General features: G+C 47.6%; 2 protein-coding genes across 2 annotated transcripts in view; one reads left to right on the top strand and one right to left on the bottom strand.

The window, feature by feature from the left end:
• Positions 1 to 4,915: 4,915 nt before the first annotated feature.
• On the top strand, positions 4,916 to 6,786 carry LOC105467702 (nanos C2HC-type zinc finger 1). Its single transcript, XM_011717370.2, has one exon. The coding sequence runs from the start codon at positions 5,079 to 5,081 to the stop codon at positions 5,943 to 5,945; it is 867 nt and encodes a 288-aa protein (XP_011715672.1). The 5' UTR covers positions 4,916 to 5,078; the 3' UTR covers positions 5,946 to 6,786.
• A 3,823-nt stretch (positions 6,787 to 10,609) lies between these two features.
• LOC105467710 (eukaryotic translation initiation factor 3 subunit A) overlaps positions 10,610 to 19,950 on the bottom strand; it is a 49,748-nt gene continuing 40,407 nt past the window's right edge. Inside the window, exons 19-22 of the mRNA XM_071069051.1 lie at positions 18,479 to 19,317; positions 14,710 to 14,911; positions 13,291 to 13,481; positions 10,610 to 11,839 (exon numbers count right to left, since the gene is read on the bottom strand). Of these exons, the coding sequence (XP_070925152.1) occupies positions 11,610 to 11,839; positions 13,291 to 13,481; positions 14,710 to 14,911; positions 18,479 to 19,317 (1,462 nt within the window). The 3' untranslated portion in view covers positions 10,610 to 11,609. The remainder of the gene's footprint in view (positions 11,840 to 13,290; positions 13,482 to 14,709; positions 14,912 to 18,478; positions 19,318 to 19,950) is intronic.

Here is a 19,950-nt window from a genome sequence, read left to right as displayed (position 1 = left end):
ACTGTTTCAAATAAATAAATAAAAGGATACCTGACTGGAAGTGGCTGAAACAATAAATATGTTTAATTATCTCATGTAACAAGTCACCAAGTCATCAACAAAAATATCACTAAGGTTTGTTGTTTTAACTTTTCCGGTAAGCCATCACCTTGTGCCAGCTTTGTGTCCTTAAGCCTTATCACCTCAGCTCTACAGCCTGAGCTGAAGAAGGTGAGGGCCCTGGTTCTTGATTTCTTCCCCCTTTTTATGTAAGGGAGCAAGACCCTTCCCACTATCCTCCCAGCAGACAGCAGACGTCCGCTGAGATCTCCAGGGCCGGAATGGGTGACCAGCCCTCCCCTTACCCAGTGGTGACTAGGGGAAATGGGATATTTCTGCGTGGCTTAAACCTGTCACAGTTATGGCCTGAGGCTGAGAGAGGGAATCAGAACAAAGTTAAGTCAGCAAGGAGGGGGAGTGGCTGCCATTTTACTTGACAAGAGCCCTTCACTGACCCAAAGCAGCAGCCCGGGCCCAGAGAGGTCCACTACACGTGACTTTGTACCAGGGCCAGGGTGCAAACCCAGCCCCAAGGCCCAGTAAGTTCTCCCCACTTCACCATATGGCTTCTCCACAACAGCAGACCCTAAGCCCAAGCCCCCCAAGGGCAGGACGCCCATCCGAGGACTCTCTGAGCTTGTCAGAGCCATGATGTGGACAAAGTCTGCCAGGAGAGGGCCCCTTGTGCCCAAATGCGCCTCACCCACCTCCAGGCCCACAGCTGAAGGAGCCAAAGCACCTCCTGTCCCTGGCAAAGGCCTGGCAGGGGGTCAGCGGGAACCCAGAGCCTGACAAACAGCATCTCTGTGGCCGCCTGGACCCTGGCCAAGCTGCCTCATTCCCCAAGGCTGACCTCATGTTTCTGAAGAGCCTCAGGAGCCTGAGGTCTGTGAGCTGCCTCACAGGGTTCAGTGCTGCTGCCAGCAAAGGAAATGGCCCAGACTGGAGGCCATGAGGAGAGGTGGGAGTACAGAACCCAGGCACCCTCCCCACCACCCACCCCGGCCCTGCCAGAGCCCTCAGCCTGTGCCAGGCAGACCCCACTCCAGAAGAAACCAAGCAGCACCCTCTAACTTCTGAGGTGTGGCCCATGTCCACCTGTCTTCTCGCCTCTGCCAGAGACCTGAAGAAACGTTCACAGACTGGCTATTTCCATCTGTTTCATTCCAGACTCCTGGAAAGTAAGCAAAAGGCAATGAGACTTCTTCAGAGGTGCTAAGAACATCTCTGGAGTCGGTGCCAGCACCTCAAAGAGCTAGTCACAGCCAGGCTGAGGCCTGTGCTGGGTGACTAAAGTCACTGTTTATTTAACCCAGAGCTGGGCCAGGTGCCCACACTAGCCTTTCTATGGTCACTGAAAGCAAAGGCTCCCAGGGTACCGAGGCCCAGCGTGTGCTCCAGGACAAAAGCCTTCATGCACTTGGCCTCCACTTCCCGACTTCCCTTCTGGGTCAAATGTCTACTTACCTCGTATAGCAGTCAAGGGGAGCAGCCTGGGGAAACAGCATGTGGTGGACCCCAAGACACACTCACTCCTCCACCTCCTTCTGGGGCATCTCCATCCCAGCTCCACTTCCCACACACCCAGGCTGCAGGTCCCAGCCAAGGTGTTTGTTCCTATTGTTATCTCTGAAAAGTTTTTATTCTCCCCATACAACCACAAGGGCTGAAAACCATGTGGGGAGGAAAGAAGGCCTCTGCTTCTGTGCCGTCGCCTCACTGGCCTGACCAAGGGGGATCAGACACAGCAGCTGGCAGTTTTAAACTTTTCCTGCCAAAGTTATTCTCAGAACTGTGGCTCCCCATCTTCAGAGCTTGAAAAGTCTGCATATCTTGAAAGGATGCAGGCTGCAGGGCTGTGTGAACCAAGTGGAATTTTCCATTCATAGAATAATCATCTTCATACCACTCTGGGGGGCTGGCGTTCTCGTGGTAAAAGCTCCGAGTTCAGGGTCAGCAAACCTGCCAGGCTTCTGCAGGAGCCCTGCGGCATGGAGGTTCTTTTATTTATTTTTGGTGGAGAGGGGGAGGAAATAAAGGAATGACTTTCTACCTTGCATGCCAACACAAACTTGGAAAAGGAGCTGGGTTGGCAAGCGCTGAATATTACTGCCTGGTTTCATGACTTACATCAACCATCAGGGGCTAGGAGGAAGAGGCCGAAACATGGATCTTTAACCCCTAACCCAGAGAGGCAGCCAGAACAACAGGCCTCACTTCACTGCTTCAAGTCCTTTTCCGTGCCTGCCAGCCAGAGCCCTGGATTGCTCTTTGAGGGCAGGGGCCCCAGCCAAGGCCATATCACCCCACCTCACTTCACTTCTTTCCAGCTTCCCCTGTGTTCTGCCTTAGAGTTCTGCTGATGCATGCACAGACTCATTGTCTGAGTCCCTTGCGGGTCCAGGGTGTAGTGAGAAGGCCACCCAGCCGGGAGTAACAGGACCAGAGTCTTAGTTTTGTCACATAGTCACTGTGGCCTTAAAGAAGTCCTACTTGACTGGGTGCAGTGGCTCACGCCTGTAATCCCAGCACTTTGGAAGGCCAAGGTGGGCAAATCACCTGAGGTCAGGAGTTTGAGACCAGCCAATATGGTGAAACCCCATCTCTACTAAAAATACAAAAATTAGCTGGGCATGGTGGCACATGCCTGTAATCCCAGCTACTCAGGAGGCTGAGGCAGGAGAATAGCTTGAACCCAATCGTGCCATTGCACTCCAGTCTGAGTGACAGAGTGAGACTCTGTCTCAAAAAAAAAAAGAAATCCTACTCTTCTCTAGGTCTCATTTTCTTCATCTGTAAGGACTGGATAGAACTGGGTGTGGTGGCTCACATTTGTAATCCCAGCACTTTGTGAGGCCAAGACAGGAGGATCACTTGAGGCCAGGAGTTCAAGACCAGCCTGGGCAACATAGCAAGACCCCGTCTATTAAAAAAGAAAAAAAAAAAAAAAAAGGCAAGAAAAGATCAAATAGAATGATCCCAAAGATCCCTCCCCATGCTGACATTCTGATTCCCTCACTCATTCATTCTAATATTAACCAATGCCAGCACTAGGTTCTGGGCATCTCCTGCTGAGCCATTCTAAACCTGCTGGGCACAGCCAAGACCTGTGAGTGTGTCTTCAGGCCTAGTGAGGGCTCATTGTTTCCACAGCCACTGCATGGTCCAGAGTGGGGAAGGAAAGCCCCACCTGCCCCATGAAGCCCACGCTGCCAGGGCCCACCTGCCAGGGGAGGCATTTTCCTGATCCCAGTTCTAGGTTTCGTCCTAGAAGAGCCCTCAGTATCTAAAGCTTTTCCTACTTTCAATTTTTTAAAAAGTTGGAAAGAGTAAGACCACCTGCCATCTTCCTAATCAAAACTCATCTTCTGGCTCTTATTCTCCGTGGCTTTTCCACAACATGTTTTATTCATTTCAAAGTATTTAATTATAACGTCGAGGCAGGTGTGGTGGCTCATGTCTGTAACCCCAGCACTTTGGGAGGCCAAGGCAGGAAGATCGCTTGAGGCCAGGTGTTCAAGACCAGTCTAGGCAACATAGTGAGACCCTGTCTCAAGAAAATAAAAAATTAAAAGAAAAAAAAGCAAGAAGATAAAAGAGAGAGAAATAAAGAAAGAGGCCGGATGCGGTGGCTCACGCCTGTAATCCCAGCACTTTGGGAGGCCAAGGTGGGCGGATCACGAGGTCAGGAGTTCAAGACAAGCCTGGCCAACATAGTGAAACCCCGTCTCTACTAAAATAAAAAAATTAGCCGGGCGTGGTGGCGGGCATCTGTATTCCCAGCTACTCGGGAGGCTGAGGCAAAAGAATTGCTTGAACCCGGGATGAGGAAAGAAAAAAAAAAGAAAAGGAAGGAGGGAAAGAGGGAAGGAAGGAAGGAAAGAAGGAAGAAAGGGAGGGAGGGAGGGAGGAAGGAAGACAAAATATAACATTGAACACACGTTGTTTTTCAAACTGCACATATAACCCACATTTTGACTCAGGCCTCTGGGTCGAGGAGGTACACACACACACACATCCCAGTCACTGTCCTAGGCTCTCCAGCCATGAGGTTTTCCGGCCCAGTCCCAACCCCGACCTAAGTCACCGGGTATCGGCCACCCATCGGCTGAGGTCCCTGAGCACCTGTTGGGAGGAAGGCTGCTGCGAGGAGCGGGAAAGTCCTGCGTCCCTCCGCTCTTACCACGGCAGGAACCACAGCCTCCCCGAACCTCACGGTGTGTGCGGATTTCGCTCAGGGGAAAGCGCTCCAACGCGCGGTGCAAACGGAAGCCACTGGCTGGTTGGGCGGCTGTGATGGGAGAGCTGCATCCTCCCATCGCGTCCAGCTTTTCATGCTGATGTTGGTGAGAAGAGGGTGGATAGCGGGGATTCTCAGGATGCGGACCTGGGGCCATTAAAGGCCGGGAGGTGGAGGCGTAAACCTGTGGCCACCCTGACCCCTGTCCTCGGTGGGCCTCACCACCAGGCCGAGGAGACCCAGGCCTGGTCACCTGCTCCAAGGCCAGGCCCGGCGCGCGAACGAAGGAGGACCTTAGCAGCAGTCCCTCCCCGGCCCTTCTCTCCGCTACTTTCTCCTCACCTACCAGCTGCGTGAAGAGCACGCCCCCTCCCCAGTCCCCACCAATCAGCGTCCGGAGCGGCGCCCGAGGCGCCGGGGGGCTCTGGTCTGCAGCCAATGAGCGCCACGGCCCGAGGCGGCGCCTCGCCCGCCCCCTCCCGGAATGAAGGCCTCCCGACAGCTGGCGAAGCTGGCGCGGCGCGCGGGGCGCGGGACCCGCGCGGGCCGGAGTGGAGCGCGCGCACAGCCCGCCCGCCTCCGCTCCGCCTCCGTCCGGGGCGCGGGCGAGGTGGTCGGGGCGGGGGAGCGCAGGGGGCAGGGCCGCGGCGGCGAGGCCGGGGGGGCGGGGAGGAGCGGGCCCGATAAAAGGCGGCGCGGCGGCCCCACCCCGCGGCCGGCCGGCGGGCAGGCTTGGCGTGTCCCTTCCGTCCGGCCCGCGCCGGCGGCGGGGAGGCGACGCGCGGCCCGCAGCCCGCCCATGGAGGCTTTCCCCTGGGCGCCCCGCTCGCCCCGCCGCGGCCGCGCCCCCCCGCCCATGGCGCTCGTGCCCAGCGCCCGCTACGTGAGCGCCCCGGGCCCGGCGCACCCGCAGCCCTTCAGCTCCTGGAACGACTACCTGGGGCTCGCCACGCTCATCACCAAAGCGGTGGACGGCGAGCCGCGCTTCGGTTGCGCCCGCGGTGGGAACGGCGGCAGCGGCTCCCCGCCCTCCTCCTCGTCCTGCTGCTCCCCCCACGCGGGGACTGGGCCTGGGGCGCTGGGGCCGGCGCTGGGGCCGCCCGACTACTACGAGGACGACGACGACGACGACAGCGACGAGCCGGGGTCCCGGGGCCGCTACCTGGGGGGCGCGCTGGAGCTGCGCGCGCTGGAGCTGTGCGCGGGCCCCGCCGAGGCCGGGCTGCTGGAGGAGCGCTTCGCCGAGCTGAGCCCGTTCGCAGGTCGTGCCGCCGCCGTGCTGCTGGGCTGCGCGCCTGCCGCGGCCGCCACTACTAGCGAGGCGACGCCGCGCGAGGAGCGGGCCCCGGCATGGGCGGCCGAGCCCCGGCTGCACGCGGCCTCCGGGGCGGCGGCCGCCCGGCTGCTGAAGCCGGAGCTGCAGGTGTGCGTATTCTGCCGCAACAACAAGGAGGCGATGGCGCTCTACACCACCCATATCCTCAAGGGCCCCGACGGGCGAGTGCTGTGCCCAGTGCTGCGCCGCTACACGTGTCCCCTGTGCGGCGCCAGCGGCGACAACGCGCACACCATCAAGTACTGCCCGCTCTCCAAAGTGCCGCCGCCGCCCGCCCGCCCGCCGCCCCGCAGCGCCAGGGACGGCCCGCCTGGCAAGAAGCTGCGCTGAGGGCCCGGGCTCCCGGCCACCCAGAGTCGCCGCCGCCGCCCCTCGCACCACTTGGTCTGCGCACCATCTTGCCCCCGCCGTGGGGAGGCGTGCGGCTCAGCGGTCGGCTCGACTTTGGGACGTTGTCCTGGTGGTTTTTCAAAAGCAGCCGACCGTGTGGAGTACTTCCGTGCCGAGCAATTGGGACTAGACGGTGAAATCACCATGTCTTCAGTTTCTAGTTTGCACATCCAGAACGGCGAAGGCTGGGTGTGTATTCCACTAACTGAAATACGGCAACCTAGAGGCGCTGTTTATTTACTGTATACGTGGACCTATTTTAGATGCGCATCAGTATGAAATTGTCTCAATCTAATCTTGGATGTTTCATTTTATGAATGGAGGCACTTTACTAGGTCTAGAATATTTTTTTAAAAGCCTCTGAACTGAGCTTAAAACTGGCGATTTTATGAAATGTCGGCAAAATGACTATTTTATTGTTTGAAGCGAGTAATATTCTTAGTTGTCCTTAAAAAATCAGTTACTCTAATTCCAGGTGAAGCAAGCCGCTGGTAGCATCACCCTTATGAGAAGTGAAGGTTTTGTAAACTTTCCAGTATTAATTTGGGCGGGTATTCCCTCCTTGTGGCTTGTTTCCGTCCTAGATGGAGGTGTAAAATGCACAATCTGTAGCAGGTAGAATACAGCTCCTTATCCTTTTATGTACCAGATATTTTATTACTGAACTAGCAACTAGCCTTTTCCACCTTTAAAAGTTGTGCTAAGTCATAATCATATTGTGTATAACTTGGAAATGGTGCTGTTTAAAAATGTGTATTTATACAGTAACTGAATTCATCAATCTCACCTGTAGCTTTTCTACTTGGCCTTTTCTCGACGCACTCACTTCCAGTTCTCTCAAAACGTTTGATATTAAGATCAAAGGGAAGAAGGGAAGACAGCAGTCTTCACCCTAGATTGCTCAATTTCAGGGTTCCTAGTGGAGGAAAGCCCATTCCAGCTGTTGCCTCTTAAATAGAAGATGGATCTCTAGCTCTGAGCTATTCGTGTATTAACTCGTATTCAAGAAGGTTCCACCGTGGGCTGCGTCTGACTTTAATATAGGCAGTGCTCAGACTAGAATAAGCACTAATTAAAGGAATTGCTGGGGGTCTTTCATGTTCCCACTCCTACTGGAAGACCCATGTCCATTTCCGGAACCCCACCAGTTCCCCATAAGCAAGACTAAACCTGATGGGCAAAAGTTCCTAACCCCTACTTTACCCTCCCACCCTCACTTTTAAATCCACCATACTGAATGCCACACTATGGAATGCAGCTACCTGCCAATCAAGACAATAGAAGGCAAAAAATAGAAGTGAATTAAGATGAACTCATCTGAAATACACAAATACATCACTATCTGAAGATACCAGCAAGAGATTTAGTCTACGTGTATAAGGCTCCCAGTAGGATTTAGCTAGGCTACTATAAGTTAGACTGCTTTCATAATAACAGCTAACTTCCTCCACAGCAAATTGGCTCAATCAGGAACCTTCATTTGAAGGTGTGTTAGAGGGTGGAGTAAATACCCAATAGCTGTCTTTCTGGTCAAAGAAAAGGTGCAGCATATCAAGAACTTGGGGGCGGGGGAAAACACTTTCTTAGCCGGGAAAGAAAAATAATCCAACGCTGCTAGTCTTAACCCCAGACCAGAGAACTGCTGATCTGATTGGGCCTAAATTAAGTAGCTTAATGAAACCCTGTAATTACTTGTTCTCCTTTCTTTTGCTAGAAAATACACCGGTTTAAATGAGCTTCGCTTTCTGGCTGAAGTTTCTAAGGCCAACATGAATCCTCTTACCTCTCCCACTGCTGCTGTTCTGCCTTTTCAAAAGGACCACCATAAACAGATCAGTGCATTCTCGAGGCCAAAAGGGCTAACCAGGTGGCAAGATCAATTTAGCTCCTGTGTATTTCTAGAGTCAAATTACAGACGGTTTCCAAAGGTCTTGGAGGCTTTGACATAGCCTGAATATATGGGAGTCACTGTGATGAGATGTGTCTAATGTTAATTTGATAGTCTGACACCGCTACTGTTCTACCAGAACTAAGAACATACTGAGCTGGAGCTTCCTGAGGGCAAGAGAGTATTGGAAAAGGTATCCAGAAGACCCTCTCGCCAACTAGTCAGGCAGCCACTATTCCTCTGTTTTTAAAGTACCCCATTTTCAGGCTGGGCGTGGTGGCTTATGCCTGTAATCCCAGCACTTCGGGAGGCAAGGCAGGTGGATCACAATGTCAGGAGACCAGCCTGGCCAACATGGCGAAACCCTCTCTCTACTAAAAATACAAAAATTAGCCAGGTGTGGTGGTGGGCACCTGTAACCCCAGCTACTTGGTAGGCTGAGGCAGGAGAATCCCTTGAACCCAGGAGGCGGAGGTTGCAGTGAGCCCAGATCGTGCCATTGCACTCCAGCCTGGGCAACAGAGCGACTGTCTCCAAAAAAGAAAACAGTACCCCATGTTCAGCCCCTGTGCCAAATTTGCCTGTTTTCCAGCTGACAATACTGGGAGTTAAAACACAGAATATTACTATAGTTAATTTTCTAGCGTTCTCTTATGAAAAGCATATGCAAGCAAACACATCATTTAAAAATCCTTGGAACTCAATATGAAACTTTCAACATTTTGCAAAATTACATTTAGAGAAACCCAATTTTTCAAAGTTTAAGAAATACACAAAGTAATTATGACAAAATTATCTTAAGAACATGCTGCATACAGGCCGGGCGCGGTGGCTCAAGCCTGTAATCCCAGCACTTTGGGAGGCCGAGACGGGCGGATCACGAGGTCAGGAGATCCAGACCATCCTGGCTAACACAGTGAAACCCCGTCTCTACTAAAAATACAAAAACTTAGCCGGGCGAGGTGGCAGGCGCCTGTAGTCCCAGCTACTCGGGAGGCTGAGGCAGGAGAATGGCGTGAACCCGGGAGGCGGAGCTTGCAGTGAGCTGAGATCCGGCCACTGCACTCCAGCCTGGGTGACAGAGCGAGACTCCGTCTCAAAAAAAAAAAAGAAAAAAGAAAAAAAAAAAAAAAAGAACATGCTGCATACTTGGCCAAGTACACAAAACAATACAAGGAATAGTCAAAAGGGCTTCTCCAACTGTAGAGGTACAGATTGTCTTAACCTGTTCTTTTCTGTACAGACTTAAATTTCTAGTGGCTTTTTTTCTTTGTATTTTAATTTTCCTACAAAGTCCTTTTTGGAAGTTGCAGAATTATTAGCTTTGATGAGAACAACTTTTGTCATAGATTTGATTTATTAAACCAAAATTATACATATTAAAATTTTATCACAAATATATATGCTTCCAGACAAAGAAAAGTTTGTTAGTCCTGATTTTCTAATCGTAGCCACTCAAGCAACAGTCCTTTCACAGTACCCCATGTATTTCAATTAGACTTACAAAATTATAAATCAATCTATGGTCAGTGTCTTTGGTTTAAAAAAAAAAAAAAACAGGCATTTCTTTACATAAAAACGTCCCACACATTATAGATGCCAACCACCTCCTGGTAGCCACTATGGACAACTAATGAGATGCAGAGTCTTTTTCGGACCGATGATGTCTCTACTATCGGATCTATCTGGATTAACAGCAATGTTACTCTCAATGAAACTGCAGAAGCCACCAGGAACATGGAAGACCACCTAGCAGATCGGTGAGTAGGCTGCTTGTTCAGCTTTCCTTTAACACCTGTTGGTAAATACTAGTGGGAGTAGACAGAGTTGTACAGCCTGGACAGTGGAAACCAAGAGCAGGATCGCAAGGTAACAGCATCAGACTCTTCTGCCCTCCTCTTGCACTTGGGTTCTGCTCCCAGAACAAAGAACTTGGGAGAACAGTATGGGAAACTGAGCAGAAAGAATGGGTTTCCTGACTAGCCTTAAAACCTGACCCTAACGTGGCCAACAGTAACTCATCTGAACAAATCTGATTAAATAAATTGTTGGGGCTTACCTGTGATGTCACACATACAGATCTACTCTCCAGGAAGCAAACTCTTAGCAGGTTACTGCCCCACTGATAATCACTGATCTGAAATTCTCTTGTTATGAAAGAAAAGTCCTTCTCCCCACAAAAGACCTTTAAAGACTTCTACATATTTGAAATACCAGATACTAAGAAAGGTGTTTAAAATGATTTCTGTCATTGGTAACATCAAACAAAAAAGGCTGTATCTGGTTAAGTTAAAAAGCATCAATACTCCCTCTTCTGGCCCTCCAGCTGTACCAATAGGAATTCTCACCACTACTCAATAACAGAAATAATAAGTGCCTACAGCCATGATGAATTTGTAACATTTTCTCAAATTAACTATGATTTTTCTAATTTCAGGTGAAAACCCAAGGTGGTACTTCAAACACGCACATGCACACACAAACTCAGAGGACAGCTTTACAAGGAAACTAAGGAGTTTCTGCATTAACAAAGGAAGACATTTTAGGGGAGACATCCTAGCCACATATGCTTTCTTTGTTATATTTAGGTTCATATTCATTGATACTAAACACAGACATTTAATGGCACTGATAAAAATTCAAGTAAAAAAACTCAACTGAAGATGCAAACTTACCATTATAAACAAAATACTATAACCACAAATCAACACTAAAACAAATTCTGTAAGTATTTTATTTATCACTGAAGAAAAAACACAGCAGCAAGTTCTGTGTTGGCTTCAATGAGACCAAATAGTTAATCTTTAACATAGCTACTACACTCCAAAATTGAAGTCAACACAGTCATTACTACAAATTACTTGTTGAAAGAATCTATCTTGAAGAGAAAGAAAATTAGGAAAGAATTTAAACGATTCCTCCAAACCATACATTTATAAATATTGTCATATTTAAAATGCTTGAAAGGCATGAATTCTCCATTAATGGAAAAGCAGTTTACTATTGGCAACAGAAAAAAACTCAGCGATAGTTTACCAAATGCTTTAAAATTTAAAAGCTATGCTGTTTGGATTCACACTTGCGCAGTATTCTTCTTGTCATTACAACAACTGCAAATTGCTTTGTACTCACCTTCTCTCAAGTAAAATCTAAAGAAAACCCCACCGTATCCAATGTTTGTAATGTTTACTTCAAGTGAATCTAAAAACTTTCTAAATTTAGTTTATGGTAAATACCTCAAAATACCTAAAATAGGTACATATCAACCACTTAAAAGTGTGAAAATTGTTTCAGATTCACTGCTTTAAAGGGTCTTCAAATATATTTTCTTTAACAGAACCTTACTTCATTCCAAATTAATATCAGATATTTCAAAATAAAAAAAAATATATCAGTTCTATACCAAGATAAAGGTGTTACTCAATACCTGAAAGTTCACATTTTAAATTTATTTTTTAGTTTTTCTTTTTTGTCAACAAATGATTGATGAAATAATGCAACACCCTTAAATTCCAGAAAATGGCATGGTTTTTCCAACCTCCTGTGGATATGGTGCATGATCAATCTATTATATAGGATTAATACAAGTTCATGCTTTTTGTGTTATGGTGAAACATTAAAGAATCCAATTTAGATTGGTTGAAGCACAAGTATAATAATCCTTGAATGTGATCAAACCTATTTAAGACACCAGTTTAAATCCATTATCTTGAGACTTAACGTCGTACTGTGGTCCATCCATCTTCATCAGTCTCATTTTTAGTACGACGAAGAGACTCCCTATCTTTTTCAGCTCTCCATGAGGCCTTCTCTTTTTCACCTTCTCTTTCTCGGTCTCGGTCTCTTTCTCGGTCTCTTGAAAGAGCTGGGGGAGGAACTCGACGAGGAGGGTCCCGCTCTTCTGCCCGGTCATCTTTCCTGTCATCAGCACGTCTCCAAGAACTTACTAGAAAGTTTAATTTAAAAAAAAAAAAATTTAGTACTATATTCTATTGGCACAAATTAACAAGCAGAAGAAATGCCTCAAATTACTCAAAATTCCTGTACTAAAGACTGACAATACAGAAATCATAATTAAAGCTCGTACAATTTCTCACAATCTTTTTTTATTTTTATTTATTTATTTTTTTTGAGACCGAGTCTGGCTCTGTCGCCCAGGCTGGAGTGCAGTGGCCGGATCTCAGCTCACTGCAAGCTCCGTCTCCCGGGTTTACGCCATTCTCCTGCCTCAGCCTCCCGAGTAGCTGGTACCACAGGCGCCCGCCACATCGCCCGGCTAGTTTTTTGTATTTTTTTTTAGTAGAGACGGGGTTTCAACGTGTTAGCCAGGATGGTCTCGATCTCCTGACCTCGTGATCCGCCCATCTCGGCCTCCCAAAGTGCTGGGATTACAGGCTTGAGCCACCGCGCCCGGCCAATTTCTCACAATCTTTAACATACAGATGTACAGATAAAACTCGAAATTTGAAAACAGGCAGCAAACCCTGGCCTGGGAAGGGCTGCAGCTGGTATAAACCCGTAAGACAAGGTAGCAAAAATCTGGCTGAATGAAAATGTAACTGAAAGGATTTTTGGCTCTTGAAGAATTTTAACAGCAAATTAACCACATAAAATACAGGAGTTTTTAAAGTTATGGCTATGATAGAAAAATTCTCTCACTAACAGGATGTCAAGACATACGGAAAATAAATTTTTAAAAACTAAGAGAGGCCAGGCGTGGTGGCTCAAGCCTGTAATCCCAGCACTTTGGGAGGCCGAGACGGGCGGATCACGAGGTCAGGAGATCGAGACCAGCCTGGCTAACACGGTGAAACCCCGTCTCTACCAAAAAAAATACAAAAAACTAGCCGGGCGAGGTGGCGGGCGCCTGTAGTCCCAGCTACTCGGGAGGCTGAGGCAGGAGAATGGCGTAGACCCAGGAGGCGGAGCTTGCAGTGAGCTGAGATCCGGCCACTGCACTCCAGCCTGGGCGACAGAGCCAGACTCCGACTCAAAAAAAAAAAAAAAAAAAAAAACTAAGAGAAAAATTAGTATTTTAAAAATGAAAAATACATATATTTTAAGAAACTTGTTATAATTTCAGAGAAAATGTTTCTACTTTGTGCTTAATTTCTCAAGAAGTTGCTTTTAAATAACAATTTTTTTCATTTTTATTAAGTAAACTTTATATATATTGCCTACTATCCAATTTAGTCTACTACTGTACTTTGAATTTAGAGATAAGTGCACTTCACAACACGACCATTAACTGTATGAAAATCCTGAATTCTAAATGGAATAAACATCAGCTCTCTTATTGTTGGCATTCATACAAGTTTACGATATAATTAAATAACCCAAATCCCCCCCCAAGAAATGACGGTTCTCCAATACTTCAGTTGTATGTAACATCTATACCTTCTTCACGTTCTGATCTGAGCGGAGGTCCTCTTCGGTCCCTATCGTCTCTTAGATCTCGTCTTTCTCTTAGATCACGCCGGTCATCCCTCTCACGGCGACGGTCATCCCTATCTCTATCATCCCGACGACTTGAGTCTCTCCAGCTTGAAGATTCCTCAGCTGGTCCTCTTCTCCAGCCACCTTCATCCCTGTAGCCATTTACAATGACAAGTCAGGTTCTTACTACTGTTAGACCAAATGGGATAATTATAAGTACATCCAATCCAAGCTGGGGCTTAGAGTTTACAAATGTAACAGGACAGTTTAAACTCATAACCTGACCTTACCTGATACCTGGGGCATGGAGAACAAACGAGAACACTCAGATCTGTGCCATCCCACTCAGTAGCCACTACCCATATGTGGTTACTTAAATTTAAAGTAAAATGGAGATATTTCCTTAGGAGCACCAACCATATATTCTAAGTGTTTGGCAGCCAAATGTGACTGCTGACTACCATACTGGCCAACACAGACACAGACATTTTCTTCCTTGCAGAAAATTGCATTGAACACTGCTGGTCTACATTTATCAGTGCAAGGACACTCTGGCAGAGGGAGCAAGCTAGAACTTCTACTACCAATAAAATCGAAGGGCTTTTGATAATTTAAGGGCAAAAAAACTGACTGCCCTAAACCACAGGTGGAAAAGCAATGGACTGACAAAGACAGCTGGACTGGTTCCACTGCCCAACAGTCATACAGCCTATAGACAGCCACGAAGTCTGGGCCTCCATTTTCTTGCTTTAACAGGGAATGTTTGGTTAGATAATCTATAAAAAAAATTTTTTTTTTTTTTTTTTTTTTTTTTTTTTGAGATGGAGTTTCGCTCTTGTTGCCCAGGCTGGAGTGCAATGGCACGATCTTGGCTCACCACAACCTCCGCCTCCCGGGTTCAAGCAACTCTCCTGCCTCTAAAGCCTGCATTATGATTCTAAGAGATAAGGGGGGTGCTGGGGAATAGCAAGGAACATCATTTCTGAAAAACAGTTTGAAATACACAGGCCGGTGTCTAAAACAATCCCAACTGCAGCTCTACAAACTTTTTTTTTTTTTTTTTTTTGAGATGGAGTTTCGCTCTTGTTGCCCAGGCTGGAGTACAATGGCACGATCTCTGCTCACTGCAACCTCTGCCTCCTGGGTTCAAATGATTCTCCAGCCTCGGCCTCCTGAGTACCTGAGATTACAGGTGCACCACCACCAAATCTAGCTAATTTTTGTATTTTTAGTAGAGACAGGGTTTCACCATGTTGGCCAGGCTGCTCTCGAACTCCTGAACTCAGGTGATCCGCCCACCTCGGCCTTCCAAAGTGCTGTGATTACAGGCATGAGCCACCACGGCCGGCCTCTACAAATAATTTAATTAGAACATCACACCTAGGTCTTCTGAAGCGATCCTCTCGATCCACATCTCTCTCTCTCTCCCTTTCTCTCTCAGGTTCCTTGTCATTCTCCTCTCGATCTTGATTATCTCTATCTCTTTCTTTTTCTCTGTCCCATTCACGTTCTTCTGATGGCCTTGATTCTCGAGGTGGACCCCAGCTCTCCTCTCTGGCTTTTTCTTTCTCTCTCCATCCACCTATTTTTTTGAAAAAGCAAAATATTTTTAAAAGAAGAAACAGATTGGCAATCATGAATAGACGCTGGCATTAATTCATCATCATTCTAAATGCTACTTTAAGATACTGATTAAAAAAACACTAAAGCTATGTATATCACTGCAGAGACATCATTAACAGTATTTTAAACTTATATAAGAAACTTAAAATGGGCCGGGCACGGTGGGGCTCACACCTGTAATTCCAGCACTTTGGGAGGCCAAGCCAGGTAGATCACTTAAGGTCAGGAATTCAAGACCAGCCTGGCCAACATGTTAATAACCCTGTCTCTACTACAAATACAATTAGCCAGGTGTGGTGGTGCGCCTGTACTCCTAGCTACTTGACTTGGGAGGCTGAGACACGAGAATCGCTTGAACCTGGGAGGCAGAGGTTGCAGTAAGCCAAGATAGTGCCACTGCACTCCAGCCTGGGCGACAGAGTGAGACTGAAAAAAACAACAGGGAAAAAAAAAAAAAAAAACCTTAAATGATCTGGCTTGAGTGCTCCATAAAACAAAAATATCACTAAAAATTTCATAATTTTTCCTATTGCACGCAGATTTCAGTATAGTATCTGCTGTGATGTTAAACAGATCACTCATTTAAGCAGAAAACTTCAAGAGTATTCTCTGAGTCCCAATTTTAAGGTATTTATACCTTGCAACATTTTCAAGGCCTTCATATTCAAAAAAGAATCTTTCCTTTTACATTCCTATCCTCCACCATTTACCACCCACCATTATCTAGTCATTAATCATGAATAAATCCTTTAACCCTGTAGAGTGGCTCACACTTATCCATGGAATACATGAATCTAGGAACATTTCACATAGATTACATGGAGATATAAATTTGTTGGTGACCTCACTGTTTAAAATGGCTTCCAAGCGTAGTGCTAAAATGCTGTCTAGTGGCCAGGCGTGGTGGCTCATGCCTGTAATCTCAGGAATTTGGGAGGCCGAGGAGGTGGATTCCTGGAGCCCAGGAGTTCAAGACCAGCCTGGGCAACATGGCAAAACCACATCTCTACAAAAAATACAAAAATTAGCTGGGCTTGGTGGTGTGCACCTATAGTCAGCTACTCAGGAAGCTGATGTGGTAGGATCTCTTGAGCCCAGGAGGCAGAGGTTGCGGTGATCTGAGATCACACCACTGCACTCCAGCCTGGGAGACAGAGTGAGACCCCGCCTCAAAAAAAGAAAAAACAAATGCTGTTTAGTGGCCCCAAGCACAAGGTGGCTAAGGACAAAATACATGTATTAGATAAGCTTTGTTCATGAATGAGTTACAATGCTGTTGACCATGAATTCAATGGTAATGAGTCAACAACATATCAGAAATACGGGGTCTTTAAACACAAACACATAAAAGACATTTTATGTACTGACTAGTTGACAAAAATATCATGACTACAAGCTCACAAGAACCTAACCTTGTATTTCCCCTAGGAACAGGAGTTCAGTATTCATGGCAACTTTATAAAATATAATTAGCAAATCAGTAAGAATCTGCTACACTGTTACCCCATTTAACATGAGGCAAAGAAAAATTAAATGGCTTACACAAGGTAACAGCTGAACAGTGGAATGGAGTGAGACTAAAAGAGATGAAGTAGGCAACAGAAACAACTGGGGAAAGCAAGGAAGCAGCTCACTTAGATCTGCACTTAGAACAACTGCTCTAGTTATTTCCCCCACACCCAAAATTAAAACTGGGAGTAAGAGAGGAAGCAAAAACCAGTTAGGGGGTGAGGAAAACGATGCTGAGCCAGGACCAAGTACAAGCAATGGGAATGGAGAAGAGGGTGGATTTCAGGAACATCAAAAAGGCCAAACTGAACTAAACAAACATTTAACACAAAAGATGAAACAGAGACAAAACAACTCCCAGATTCGTAGCTCAGACAGTTAGATGGCCAGTGATGCCCCTGAAGAGAATCAGAGGGATGGGTGTTCATGAATTCATGGTCAACAGCACTGTAACTCATTCATGAACACAGCTTATCTAAATACATGTATTTTCTCCTTAGCCACCGTGTGCTTGAGGCCACTAAACAGCATTTGTTTTTCTTTTTTTGAGGCGGGGTCTCACTCTGTCTCCCAGGATGGGAGTGCAGTGGCGTGATCTCAGATCACTACAACCTCTGTATGTGATGGTGATGAGTCCAGTTTTGGATAGGCTGTGTTTGACATTCAGTAAGACTACCAAGTGGAAATGCGCTATATGCAGTAAGCAGCTGTCACCTGTGTGCAGTACGCAGAAATTACCTAGAGAAAATTGGCCGGGGCAGTGGCTCATGCTGTAATCCCAGCACTTTGGGAGGCCAAGATGGGTGGATCACTTGAGGTCAGGAGTTCAAGAGCAACCTGGCTACCAAGGTGAAACCCCGTCTCTACCAAAAATACAAAAAATTAGCCAGGCGTGGTGACGGGTGCCTGCAATCCCAGCTACTCAGGAGGCTGAGGCAGGAAAATAGCATGAACCTGGGAGGTGGACCTTGCAGTGAGCCGAGATCACGCCACTGCACTCCAGCCTGGGTGACAGAGTGAGACTCCATCTCAAAAAAAAAAAAAAAAAATTAGCCATGTATGGTGGCATGTGTCTGTAGTCCCAGCTACTTGGGAAGCTGAAGCAGGAGAATTGCTTGAACCCAGGAGGCAGAGGTTGCAGTGAGCTGAGATCGCACAACTGCATTCCAGTCTGGAAGACATCTCAAAAAAAAAAAAAAAAAAAAAAAAAGAAAGAAAGAAAATGGTAATAGATGTTGTGTCACAGACATGTATACAACTGCTCACAAATAATAAAGTGTTAAACAACAAGCAGGCCCAGGACTAAGAAAGAAAACGAGGCTGGGCGCAGTGCCTCACACCTGTAATCCTAGCACTTCACTTTGCGAGGGAGAGGCAAAAGGATAATTGAGCCCAGGAGTTTGAGACCAGGCTGGGCAACATGGCAAAACCCTGTCTCTCCAAAAAAATAAAATATTAGCAGGGTGTGGTGGCATGCGCCTGTAGTCCTAGCCACTCAGAAGGCTGAGGCGGGAGGCTCCCTAGAGTCAGGGAGGTCAAGGTTGCAATGAGCCATGATTGCACCACTGCACATCAACCTGTGCAACAGAGCAAGACCCTGTCTCAAAAAAAGTAAAGTGAGTTCCTCCGTGCATATCTCTCATTTGGCAGAAATAAATATATAAAGTACATTTTGGTTTCAATTATTTATTTTTAAAAGGAGGCTAGTTCCCAGTAAAACCTGAAAAACACACCAATACTGAAGGGATGAGTACAGGAAGAGCCTTGAAAGAAGCAGTCAACGAAGCAGAAGGAAAATAAAGAGCACATCACAAAAGAAGAAAGAGGAGTTGGGTTATTTATGTTTTGGATGGTAGTATTCTGAAGGCAAACTTTTGACAGGTAAGTCACTGCAAATGATACTGAAGATAAAAGACCAGTTTATCTGGAAAATAACAATATAGCCCTGACATTTATCTATCAGAACTTCACTTTTACAGGTGAACACTTAAGCATATTCTAGGAAATAGACTTTTACCTGGCTTGACTAATGGTCTCCAAGGACCAGGCCTTGAGTCATCACCCCGTCTGGGAAAGCGATCATCATCAGCACGTCTTGAAAGCCGATCATCATCCATGTTTCTCCAAGGGCCCCTGTCATCCTCTGCACCACGCCTGGGAATTCTATCTTCATCAGCATTTCTCCAAGGTCCTCGATCATCATCCAACCCTCGCCTGGGACCCCGGTCATCATCCATGCCTCGCCTGGGACCCCGGTCGTCATCCAGCCCTCGCCTGGGACCCCGGTCGTCATCCAGCCCTCGCCTGGGACCCCGGTCGTCATCCAGCCCTCGCCTGGGACCCCGGTCGTCATCCAGCCCTCGCCTGGGACCCCGGTCGTCATCCAGCCCTCGCCTGGGACCCCGGTCGTCGTCAGCATTACGCCAGGATGATCGCTCTTCATCAGCGCCGCCTCGCCTCGGCCCCCGGTCGTCATCCATCCCACGTCTTGGTCCTCTGTCCTCATCAGCTGTTCGCCAGCTTCCTCTGTCCTCATCCAGTCCTCGTCTAGGTGGTCTGTCATCATCCGCGTGACGCCAGCTTCCCCTGTCTTCATCAGCAATTCGTCTGGGAGGCCTGTCATCATCTGTGTTACGCCAAGAAGGCCGGTCATCGTCTGCCCCACGGCGAGAGAACCGATCTTCCTCAGGACCACGTCTAGGGCCTCTGTCATCATCCATGCCACGCCGGGGAACCCGATCATCATCTGGTCTAAGAGAGGACTCTCTATCTTCATCATCCCCCAGACGCCGGGGCCGCTCTTCATCTCTTCTATGAGACCTGTCCTCATCTCGCCCTTCTCCACGTCTCCACTCCCTACACAGCAACAAGAACAATTAAAAATACATAAAATAAAAAAGCACACGATCCTTTGGGGATTTTTTTTTTTTTTTGACGTGCTTTTTTAAAACTTCAGTATGGGCCGGGTGCAGTGGGCTCACGCCTTTAATCCCAGGACTTTGGGAGGCAGAGGCAGGCAGATCACCTGAGGTCAGGAGTTCAAGACCAGCCTGGCCAACATGGCAAAACCCCATCTCTACTTAATTGTAAGACAAGTGGCTTGGCGCAGTCGCTCCCACCTGTAATCCCAGCACTTTGGAAGGCCAAGGCGGGAGGATTGCTTGAGCCCGGGAGCATGAGACTAGCCTGGGCAACATGGCAAAACCCCATCCCTATAAAAAAATAAAAACTGACCAGCCGTGGTGGCTCACGCCTATAATCCCAGCACTTTGGGAGGCCAAGGCAGGCAGATTACTTGAGGTCAGGAGTTCAAGACCAGACTAGCCAACATGGTGAAACCTCGGGTCTACTAAAAATGCAAAAATTAGCCAGGTGTGGTGGTGCATGTCTGTAATCCCAGCTACTTGGGAGGCACAAGAATTGCTTGAACCCAGGAGGCAGAGGCAGTGAGCCAAGATCCCGCTACTGCAGTCCAGCCTGGGTGACAGA

Source organism: Macaca nemestrina, chromosome 9 (genome assembly GCF_043159975.1).
Source record: "Macaca nemestrina isolate mMacNem1 chromosome 9, mMacNem.hap1, whole genome shotgun sequence".
Lineage (NCBI taxonomy): Eukaryota > Metazoa > Chordata > Mammalia > Primates > Cercopithecidae > Macaca > Macaca nemestrina.
The sequence above is the reverse complement of the archived record's forward strand: the minus strand, read 5'-3'. Positions and strand labels throughout refer to the sequence as shown.

Coding starts and splice junctions, on each gene's coding strand:
- LOC105467702 (XM_011717370.2), top strand. CDS start 5,079: ATGGAGGCTTTCCCCTGGGCGCCCCGCTCGCCCCGCCGCGGCCGCGCC.